The sequence below is a fragment of the Urocampus carinirostris genome, chromosome 17 (genome assembly GCF_059441175.1).
Source record: "Urocampus carinirostris isolate Australia breed hairy pipefish chromosome 17, RoL_Ucar_1.0, whole genome shotgun sequence".
Classification (NCBI taxonomy): Eukaryota; Metazoa; Chordata; class Actinopteri; order Syngnathiformes; family Syngnathidae; genus Urocampus; species Urocampus carinirostris.
Window position 1 is genome coordinate 28,418,446 of NC_142365.1, and position 11,508 is coordinate 28,429,953.

Consider the following 11,508-nt stretch of genomic DNA (forward strand, 5'->3'; position numbering starts at 1 on the left):
ACAGGAGTTTTTGAGAATAAGTCACGGCATTTAGATGGACCAATAACTAACATTTCGGTCTTTTCAGAGGTAAGACGCAAGAAATTGGGTGACATCCACTCTTTTATCTCAGTGAGGCAGGCCTCCAAATTTCCACAATTTAGTGTGGCAGATGGTCCAACAGCGAGGTATAGGGCTCGGTAACAAGGCGATGACCCACACATGACCGTACAAATGGCTCACGGCTCAGAGCGTCGGCTACGATGTTCTTTGGGCCGGGAATGTACTTCAGGTCAAAATTGTATGCAGCTAGCTTTGCTACCCACCGCGCTTGATCATATGACCCCAATTTTAGCTAACCTGCATTGGCTACCTGCTTAAGATATGATTTTAAGGTTCTGTTGGTGGTATATAAAATCATGCATGGACTTGCTCCCTCATATCTTTCAGATTTAATTTCCACCTATGTTCCGGTCCGGAGCCTTCGCTCTGAAAATACTGGTCTACCAGTGATCCCAAGAGCCAAGAAGAGATCCGCAGGTTTGAGAGCGTTCTCCATTCGGTCCTCGGTGCTGTGGAATGCCCCTCCCCCTGAGATTCGATCTGCAACCTCAGTGGAAATGTTTAAATCTATCCTTAAAACACGCTTCTATTCAATAGCATATGAATAACCTATATTTTATGTTGACAATATCTGTGTATTATTTGCCTTCATGTAGGTTTTAGATCAGGGGATGGTGTCATAATAGTCTGTGGTTTGCAATAATCTGTGGTCTCTGCAGTCCTTTGAGACTCTTTGTGATTAAGGGCTATACAAATAAACATGACTTGACTTAATAATAATAATAATAATAATAATGATAATAAATAATAATTCTGATTATTATTATTAACACTACTACTACTACTACTACTACTACTACTTCTACTACTACTACTACTATTACTACTAATAATAATCATAATAAGAATAAGAATAATTACCAGCCAGACACTGACTCTGAACATAGAATGTCGCCTGTTCCAACTATTAAAAACAGATCTATATGTAATTTTACATATGCAGCTTTGTGTTTCACTTGCAGGATTTTGAACAAGTAAATAAAAGAAGGAAAAGTTTTGTAAAAAAAAACTCTAGAGCAGAGGTGGGCAAATATTTGGATTTGTGAGCTGCATTGGGTTAAATTATTTGGTGGGCCAGGTGATAAAGCCTGATGAGCTGCATTTGACCCGCGACCGTAATTTGGCCCAAAGTTAGGTTCGGTTCTAAGTCACATGACCACAGGAGTGCGTTTGCTTCGGCTAATTTATTATTGGATATTGAGGCAGAATTTGTAATTGTATGGCCTTTTATAGTAAAACAAGTGTGCCTGTTTAATATTAAAATGTTAAAATTATCTTATAGAATAAAAACAACGTTTGGAAAAACAATGACTGAAAATCACATGACCAGAAGTTAATCAACGTAACTTCCTTTTGCAACTACACGTTGTTCTCCGTTGCTAGCCACTCATAGCATTACCATACGAAAAGCTCTAATTCAAGAAAAAACATGGTGAAAGCCAAGAAGAAGAGCAAGAAAAATACTTTTAACTATAATAAACAACGAAAAAAGCTAAAAAGGAAGTTTATCAAGAAATCTAATCCAAGGATAGAAAAGTAAGAACGATCCCTTCCTGTACATTGTATATACTTGCCATTTAATACGATATTAAATGTATGTACTATTCAATAAAGCAATACGCCAAAGGCATTTGTAGTGCAGCTTGTAATCTACTACTATTGGGGTTTATAATAAATCCCCGTTACAACGCTGTAGTGCATGCTATGCACGTTCAAATTCGTATAATACATGAAAATGTACCGGAATTTCAACATTTGTGTTTTTTTTCTGTCTAGTAAACAGATCCGAGAAGCATGGGATTCTAAAAAGTCTACGACTTCGAATCTGCGAGAGATGGGCCTGGTGTCTGACCCAAATCGCAGTTTTCCTATCAATAAAAATAATGTAAGTAGTAATTCGCACAGACAGGGTTTGTTCACCTTTTTATGGCCAAATTCAAGTAATTTTTAAGGACTTTCATATCAATTTTCACCTGTACCATTCAAAGAAGAAATCCAGTGTGAATCATGTATTTTGCACAGTCACAAATAATCTGTAATCTTGCATGTGCATTCATCAAGATGTACCATTTTAGGATCCTGAGTAAATAGCAATCCTATTTGTTTTTTGAGACAAATCTCTCTCATATAGGGGTTTATTTAATTTTTTCCATGTTCTGCGTTGATGCTTCATAGCACAATGCCGTACAAACTAATGAAGGTTACAGTTAATTGTGAGGGAAGACCTATTACGACAAAGCTGAGCCACCAAAGAGCAGTGTTGGCGTTATTTTTAAGCAGGCTTGTGAAGAATTATGGCAACAAATGCAAGCATTTACAGTATAAGCATTTCACCCAAAATTCAAGCACCTTTCAATCTTTGAAAACACAAGACTAAAATTTAAGCATTTTCAGCAATTTCAAGCACCTGTACAAACAGAGTAAAGGGAAATTGGAGCTATTGAATTTGGTTTATTTTACCAAATTGGGGGAAGCCTTCTGTGTATTTTTGTATATTTATTTAAGTCAGCATCTATACATGTGTATATACATACTTTTTTTCACTGCTAACAGCTCGTTGGGGTAGAAAAGAAGAGGAATGCTCCCACCCACATTGTGACCAAGCCCTATGTCGTCCAACGTAAGTTTTGTTCGTGATAAAACAAGGGCCGAATTTCATCTGCCTCAAAATAAGGTACCCGTTTGATTCAACGCCCTGGACCTGTTTGAACAGAACTTGAGGAGGAGGCCAACCTGCCAGTGGAGGACAAAAAAACATTGTCGAAAGACTTGATTCAGTACGTTCAGCATATGATCCGTGAACACAAAGACAATTACAAGGTGAGAAAGCGTCAACTAAGCTTGTTACTGTTGTCCAAGTTTTTAATGTGTTTAATCATTGGAGAAAAAACATTCAACTCCTACTTATATAAAGCATTTAAAACAAAAATCCATAAAATGAACGAGTTGACATATTTACTCCTTGACATTCCGACGTCCGGAAGACTATTGATTAACAAAGAGATCTTCACGATGTCAGCAGACACTGAAATCGGCCATGTCACATATAATTGGAAATCTTAAACTATTGGGATTCAAGACATTATTTACCATTTCAAAATACACTCATCACAGAAACATCACGTTCAGTCTGAAACAAGATACCCCAAAACAATAAAGCTGGCATACCTCACCCATAACATACTCTAATAGTCAGATGATGATTTGATTCTCTGCATACAAGGTCTTGTAACTTTCACCAAAGTCCAGTAACTCCAACCGTGTAAAATGTTTATTCCAAAACATACGATAATGCTGACAGGAACAAAAATATCCACTTTAAAAGCATTTCTGCATCATTTGAGGTTACTTGTTGTAATCCCTCTTTTTCACCCCATAATTCGCTCTTAAAAGTAAACAGACCTGTGACCTGATATCCAATATTGCCTCAAGCCTCTGACCTTTTTATTGACACTACTCTAAACATATTGCAAGCTTTTTTTTCCCGGTCCTTAACCAGCCGTAGCTTATAAATGACTGTATTCAGAAAACTGTCATGACCTACTTCGGCTTCAAATCTCTTCGTCACCGATTTAAATAATGACTTACACTCGAAATACAAAAACAGAAATCTGACATAACATGCAATATATTTCAATATAACATACATTAAAAAAAAGGAAGAAAAACAAATCAAATCTGGTCTCAAAGGAGACGGAAGTACTTCCTGGTATCCATTGCTTACCATGCAGGCTCCTACCCGAACCTATGAATTGTGGTTTGACTTTAGATAAATTGTCAAAATACCCCCGCTCCACCCTAAACATTACAACCACACACAAGGGAGAAAGCTTTTGGGAAAAACAAACAGTTGAAACTTAATGTGACTTAACAATGTAAGAAACGAATCGTGCCATTATCAGTCCTTCACTTCACACATTTAAGCGTCTTTTAATAGGTGAAGGTAAGCCACGATCAACTTTGCAGTCATTTTGTCAGTAATTCTTTCACAACAAAAGCTTTGGCAGATTTTGGGTTTTTAAAGGTGTGTTTTTCTCCAGACAAAGTAGAAATTTTCTGTTGCGTGGGTACCTCAGTCCATTCCGGACCCCAGTACAGCCGCGTTGTAGGCCCCTCACCTTTGAGAATGCAGCGCGTTGTTTACTCACCCCCTGTGTATAGTCTGGTAAGATGCGGATGCGGTCATTGTCATTAGGTGTCAGCACCCCAATTTCAGCCGCCTTCTTCAAAAGTAGCTTCCTCTCTTTGAAGTAGTGCCACTGGACGACGCTCTAGGCGGCAGGTCGTCCTCGGGCCTGGCACAAAGATTTCTGTGAGCTCTGTCCAAACACGCCGGCTTCTCAAGGCCCAGCGTGTCTTTTACCATATCCGCCACATACCGGTATGCCTTCTGTCCATTTTCTCTGCCTTCTTTTATTTTGGTTATCCTGACGCTACAGCGCTGCGAGCGTCCCTCCAAGTCATCACATTTAACCTTAAGGGAGACCAAATCTTTCTGAAGGAGAGCCATGTCTAAATCCAGCGTGGCTATCACGTCTAAGTGTTCATTAACGCCGGATTCCAGCGCTAGCCTTAAATTTATGAGTCAGATGGCATTACGGAGCTCTGCTTGAGTTTCTGCTGCTTCCTCTATTTTGTCCAACAGCTCCCGTTTCAGACCCTGCATTGGTTCCCCGTTGTGTTTTGCTTAGCAGTAGCCACCTGACATGCTAGGCCACCTGAACTAGCATTGGCCTCAGCTCTCGACTCTTGTTCATTCCTGCTGAAAGGTTGCTTTTTGGGTGGCGTTGTTCCCGTCCAGCAATTGCAAAAGTGCCTCAACACTGAAACGTAAAAAGTTTTGTATTTTAGAGCGTAGTTGTTGAAAGTGGGGGGGGGGTTCACGTGAAATCTTAACAAAACACGTCTTCACATGGTGCTGCCCTAACCAGAAGTCTAAGAGTGATTGTCCCAGCTAAGATGCCCATGCTACACTCCTCTGCCGGCATGTGATTGCAAAAAAAAAAATCAGGCATGAATAAAAACCTATTTGTGTGGGTTCCAACTTAGATTTTTCAATGATAGTAGCACTTGAGGTGATTTTTTTAGTTGGGGACAAGATTTCAGAGTGTTACCTTTCAAAAGAGACCAAAACTTTCCAGATTCTCTGTACAAGAACATTTAATGTACTTTGGGTACGTCTTGGATTAGGATTTTAGGCACATTTTGCAGGATTGTTGAGTCCAGTCACATTTATTTATATAGCCCTTAATCACAAAAATGTCTCAAAGGACTGCACAGGATTACAACTACACCATTGCCTGATCTTAAACTAACATGGGGGCAAGGAAAAACTTAAAACCTTAGCGTGAGGAAAAAAAAAACCTTGAGAAGGGGCCTAGATTTAGCATTGAATTGCAGTACACAAACATAGTAAACATGAATAAAAGAACACTTGGTAACAGGTTGAAATTTGTCCGGAAAGTGCAGGACAGCAACGACGCCCCAAGCCTGTAAACTAGTCCAGAAAGTCCATAACAGCAACGAAGAGTTATAAAATGGTAAGGTTTATTAGCTCACATTTATGTAATTATCTATGTACCGTAGTTTTTGATGTATAAGACATTCGAGCATTAAAAGGACTGTGTGTATTATTTGGCGCCTTTTTGTAATATAAAAGCTTCATTTAAAAATGTATTTGAATAATAAGAAAAAAATCATTAACTATCATAAACGCGCAATTTTTGACTGTACTTGTAGGTCGAGAAATTTGAATTTATTGAGGCCTTCATAGAGGGAGCTGACTCAATTGTCATCTTGCTCCTATGGGTACTCCCAAAAACCTTGTGAAAATGTGCAATTTGAGTCTCCATAGTTTCTATTCTTCCTTGTTTTTTTTTGTAGTACTCATTTAGGTTATATTGCACAAAACAGTGACATATAGCGGTCAAATTCAACATGCTGTGCGTTTAAGATGTATTATTTTCCTTGCTTGTGCAACATGGCTAGGATTTAATTCTTAATTTGATTCATATGTTATGTTAAAAAATGTAAATTCAAAGCCAGGAGTAGAAATTTCAATTACTAAAAGCTGGTGCTGATTATCAAACAAGAGATACTAAGTTATTGTAAATCAAGTGACTGATGAACTAGGAGTGAGTTTTGCACAAGGTTCAACTGTAACTTTCCAATTGAATGTCAGTTATTTTTGTGAAATTTTGCCTTTTTTTATTTAATAAAATTTGACAGATGGATTGGGTGGGTATATAATCTCAAATTTCATTTTTGTGGCATAATACCAGGCCTTTATATTGTGGTCCTTCAATTTATTTCCTAGTTCAACAGTCTAGCAAGCAAAAAAGATGTGTTGTGTTCCAAGAGTTTCTGACTACACTTTGTTGTCGGAAACTTTTAAAATAACACAACTTTCCTCAAAAGTATCTGAAATAGGCAGCAGTGTCTGCATAAGAGTTCTTTGATAATATTTTAAATAGCAGGTACCGTGTAAGACAAATTCCTGAAACAGATCAGGCATGTCGCCCGCCGGCCAGATCCGGCCCATTGGATGATTTAATCTGGCCTGCAGTAAATTTCTGAGTATGTAAGAAAACAAAGCAAGCCTCTTGCTCGTTATGATTTTTTTTTTTTAAATACAAAATACTCCTTCCCGTCCCCAAGGGGGCAGTAAAGGTGTAAAAGAGCTGACGTCAGCGTCACACCCTATTTCGAAAACCTGCTCTTTGAGCTTGGGTCACTAAGAGCTGGCTGTTTCGACTCCCAAACAGCTCTGATTTTTTTAAACTATTTAATATAAATAATAATCAAACATACTGCACCAAATTATTTACTAATTCTAAACTTCAGATTTTTTGCAGGGAATCCTTAAAAAACACATGAAATATGAATTGAAATATTCACAGCTTTTTACACAGATTTAAAGTCGAAGAACAACACAATATCCCTGAAAATGCAAAACAGTCAAATAAAATTAAAAATATGAACTCTTCAGCGCTATAAATAAATGATAAAAAAAAACAGAACAAAAGCTACTTACAATATTTGAATTAATTAAGACACAGATTCTCTGAAAACATGCAAAAGTATAACTTAAAATAAGTAAAATAAAATTAAAAAATAAAAGATCTTGTAAGATTGAATGCACTCTCCTTCGGAGTGTAGGGCCAATAAGCCCAGCACAACAACAACTACTCTATTCATGTCTCCCTCCAATTTTATGTTTGCCCGCAGACCCAACAGACACATTAGGGTGGTCCTTATTTTTCGACTTTTAAAATTTCATGCTCTGACCCCTTGAATATGTTCCAATATATACAAAACGTAATTAGGCAAAGTTTCATCAAAATCAAAGGATATTTAGAGGTCGCTCAAGGCCTCTGAAATTTTGGTATGAAAAATAAGGATTTTTCGCACATTATATCAGACCTAGTGTACAAAGTTACTTGTAACTTTTCTTGTGTTACAATTATAAGCAATGGACTGAAATTGGATGTTCTAAAACGCCGTACACATAGGGTTAAGATTTCCGTTTTTTCTCGAAAATTGCCAAAATTTTACCATTTTGGGAAATTTCAAAGTCGTTGAGCTACCTCTAAATATTATCCAAATTGTTCAAAATTGCACACAGTGTGTTTTTATCGATATAAGAACATATGCGGGGGGTCAGAGCCCAATATTTAAAAAAAAAAATTTCGACCCCCATTAAGGACCACCCTAAGACACATCCTAACCCCCAAGACCTTTCCGCTTTTTCTTTTTGAAGACTCCTTTTCGTTTTCTACTGTATTATGGATTTCCGCACAAGGGCTGCACGATTAACCAAAATCTAATTGATATTGTGATGTGACGTAGTGCGATTGTGGATAACAGCTCTGCAGTTATTTTCAAACATTTATAAACAGCAAACCCTAACAAAGCTCCCCAAAAGACGCAGTTTACTTAAACTTCGTCCCTGATTAGTCTTCTACTTTGTCTGGAGAAAAACACACCTTTAAAAACCCCAAATCTGCCAAAGCTTTTGTTGTGAAAGAATTACTGACAATTCACCTAAAATCTCAACCCAAGGCGTAACCAAAGTAAATTAAATGCAACACTCTGAAGTATTGTCCCCAACTAAAATAATCATTGCAAGTGCTGCTGACATGAGCAATCAAACTTGCAACACACAGAAATAGGCTTTTATTTTAGCCTTATTTTTTGCAATCACATGCCTGCAAAAAAGTGTAGCATGGGCATCTTAGCTTGACAACAGCTTTTACAATTGCTTGAAGCCTTACCTGGTCCCATGTCAAATTTGATCACAGCCTAAAAAACATTAGTATTTAGCACTTTTTTCACAGGGTATGTCAAGGCATTTCCAAAAGTGGCCAATTTGAGTCTCCAAAAAGACCAGTGACTGGTGACATAATACAGACACCTCTTTGCTCTCTGGCGCATTAAACCATGTCACTAGTATTAATCCCCAGATGCATTAGTGGGATCAAAAATGATCCCATGGGTTATTTTTCAAGATCTTAAAAAAAATCACTGTCATATTCCAAGTATCCCTCATAAAACATGTGTATGACATGATGTCATGATTAAAAGAATGTTTTTAGTTATCAACCCCACTCATGGAAGAGTGTATGAACTGGTAGGTCATGCATCCAAGGGTTAAGTACTCAAAAAAAAAACATAAAAAGACACAGAAAATGCACTTTCCTTTTAAGATCAAAAATTGGTTCGAAATTGCAATACTGGTGTCAGTGTCTGAAACTCATGACAAAAAGTAACTGGGCAGACAACCAGCACAGACAACTCTGAAAAGTTGCCTGCCCAGCCATAAAGTTGCCTGCCCCATTTTTCACAACTTGAAACACAATAAGACGACTAATCGCAAAAAACCCTATTGTTGCAAAGTATTAAGGATTGATAATCAGAATATATAACATAACAACACTTTAAAATTAAGTTTATTATAGATCTACTTATAACATTCATTGCATGTTTTCATCTCTGTTTTCCATGTGCCATCAGTATCTACCTGTATTTACTCATCTTCATTCATGCAATGTTTGCGTTGCGTTGTCTGTAGTGTCATTAATTTTGTTAGCTTCTTTTGAATATTTCTTCTGGGGCTGAAGTTTTGGCATGATTCCGAACCACGTATCAATTTTTCTTGTGTTCTCTGTGAGTCTACTTTGGAAAATGATATGCAAATGCATTTTATAGTGCTCAGGAAAGTCCAGAAGCACGAAGTTATTCGATGCAGACTTCTGATTGGCTGCCGAGTATGCAAATTGCAAAACTAACTGAAATTTCCAAACCGAACAAAGATTTCAAAATCGGAATAAAGCAAACGTTTGATTTGATGAAAGAAAAAAAAAAACTAAAGATTTTTTTTCTTGAAAAAGTTGTTGGCCACCTGGGCGGAGACGTTTTGTAAGTTGTACGCCCGACGTAAAAGACGCACGCCCCAGGCGTCCGGGCAAGCGTTATTTCAGACACTGCTGGTGTGAAAAATCACTATTAGGCATTTTCCCCAAATCGTGCAGCCCTACTACGTATGGCTTTGTTACGTCAGGACCACATTTTCCCCTTTTTTTTCCTTCCACCCTTTTGGTTGTGCGTTTTGTTACTACAGACAGAACTGAACATTTAAATGCCACACATGTTCGAAGAACTTAGACCTTTGGAATGGGTGAAATGACTACGTTCTCTGATGGACCGTTCCAGAATGTACCCAAGTCTCATTACTGGGACCAAGGATCTTGAATGGATTAAAATAATATGATATGAATGATATGAAGTTTGCAATTGCAATTGAAGCATTCCTGACTATGTAACAATCATAAGTGACCCACTTGTTTGTAACAGGTTTGTCAGGTTAGGATATTCATACATGCCAGCGATTCCGTTTTAATCGTCTCCCCGTTTGCTTTAAAACAATTTGAAGTGAGGTTTTGTGGGCTAGGTAACTTCAGCCAAAAAGCCTGTACCAAATGAATATCCTGAATTAATCTTACCAAAATAGAAATCCAGTTACTTTTAGATAATACTAACTTCTATCGTCAATTAGTTCAACCACTCCCCCTGGTATGTTTTTTTCTCACGATAATTACTAATTTCATCGCACAGCGAATGTCCCTGAAATAAATGTTCTATGTTCCATTTTGATTCCATGTTGAATAAATATTCGACTCGGTGTTGAACCGCTTGTGTCTTCAGTTTTGTTACTTTCGTATTATTCTTATCAAAGATTCACTTACTGTAATTAAAAGAATCAAAAGTTAAATTATTGTAGTGAGTTTGCATCCGATCACTAGACTGATCAAACTAATATTCATAATGAATCGTTGTCGCCCTCTATTGGATAATTTGGAATCTGCTTCAAATAAAGAAAAGTTTATTCTAAAAGCTGGAAAAAAATAGAAATAAAAGCCAACTCCTTTCAGAAGCAATCAATATCAAAACAAGTCTGACGTAGCCAAGCTGTACGTGCATTGTTGAAGCAAAATGGCAGAATTCATGTCAGTTTATATTAGCCCATTGAAACAAAAAGATCGTAGATCATACTGTAGATGGAAACAACTCAAAATTGCACAAAGTATGTTACCAGCAACATTGCAACTTCATTTTAGTCGTCAACAAAACAATTGTTCTTTTGATCGGCACAGGGTTTTTACATTTTGAAGGTACTGGTAAAAATGGAAAATTAGCCTTGAAAAGTGCTTGAATTGGGCCATGAAAAAGGTTTATGCACCCTGTTCTAAACTCGGCATCATGATAGGGAAACATACAGAACGGCACTTGTTCATATTTACTGTTTGGCCTCTTTATATTGGCATGTCTCCTCAAAAGCCCCAAAATGTTTGCGTTTTTCTCTGAGGGGGCTGTAGTTGAATAGGACAGTGTTGTTGTTTTTCTTGCAGCAGATTAATTATAGACAAAACGGACACCAATTCCAATTGATTCACAACATTTGAATCAGTCTGACATTCTACCACCGTTGATTTTTTTCTGCAGGCAATGGCCAGGGACGAGAAAAACTACTACCAGGACACACCCAAGCAGATTAGGCGTAAAATCAGCGAGTACAAGCGCTGCCACTCGCTGCATTACGATGCATTCATGGCCTCTCTACCCTCCCCTATGTCCCACTAACCGTTTGAAACTTCAGGCGCCTTTTTTAAGTAAAAATGTCCAAGAATCTGCTCTTCACAAGACGACTGACAAAGGCATCTGTTGCAGTGATAACACCATTTTGTGTGTGAATGGAACAGTTCTTATAAAAAGGAAAACGATACATCAAGGGGTTTTATATACAGTGGAACAGAAAATTAACCTATTTTTATTATTTCGTATTAACGAAGATGTGTTATGTGGTTTGTGCCCCATTAAAATTGTAAATGTTTTGAAACACAACCAAAG

The 11,508-nt window shown here is 37.5% G+C and overlaps 1 protein-coding gene across 1 annotated transcript; it reads left to right on the forward strand.

Annotated features, from left to right (window-relative positions):
- Nucleotides 1-1,421: 1,421 nt before the first annotated feature.
- Nucleotides 1,422-11,502, forward strand: nop16 (NOP16 nucleolar protein homolog (yeast)). Its single transcript, XM_088321065.1, has 5 exons — nucleotides 1,422-1,638; nucleotides 1,879-1,987; nucleotides 2,656-2,722; nucleotides 2,816-2,922; nucleotides 11,104-11,502. Exons 1-5 carry the CDS (start codon nucleotides 1,532-1,534, stop codon nucleotides 11,239-11,241), a joined length of 528 nt encoding a protein of 175 aa, XP_088177191.1. The 5' UTR covers nucleotides 1,422-1,531; the 3' UTR covers nucleotides 11,242-11,502.
- Nucleotides 11,503-11,508: the final 6 nt, after the last annotated feature.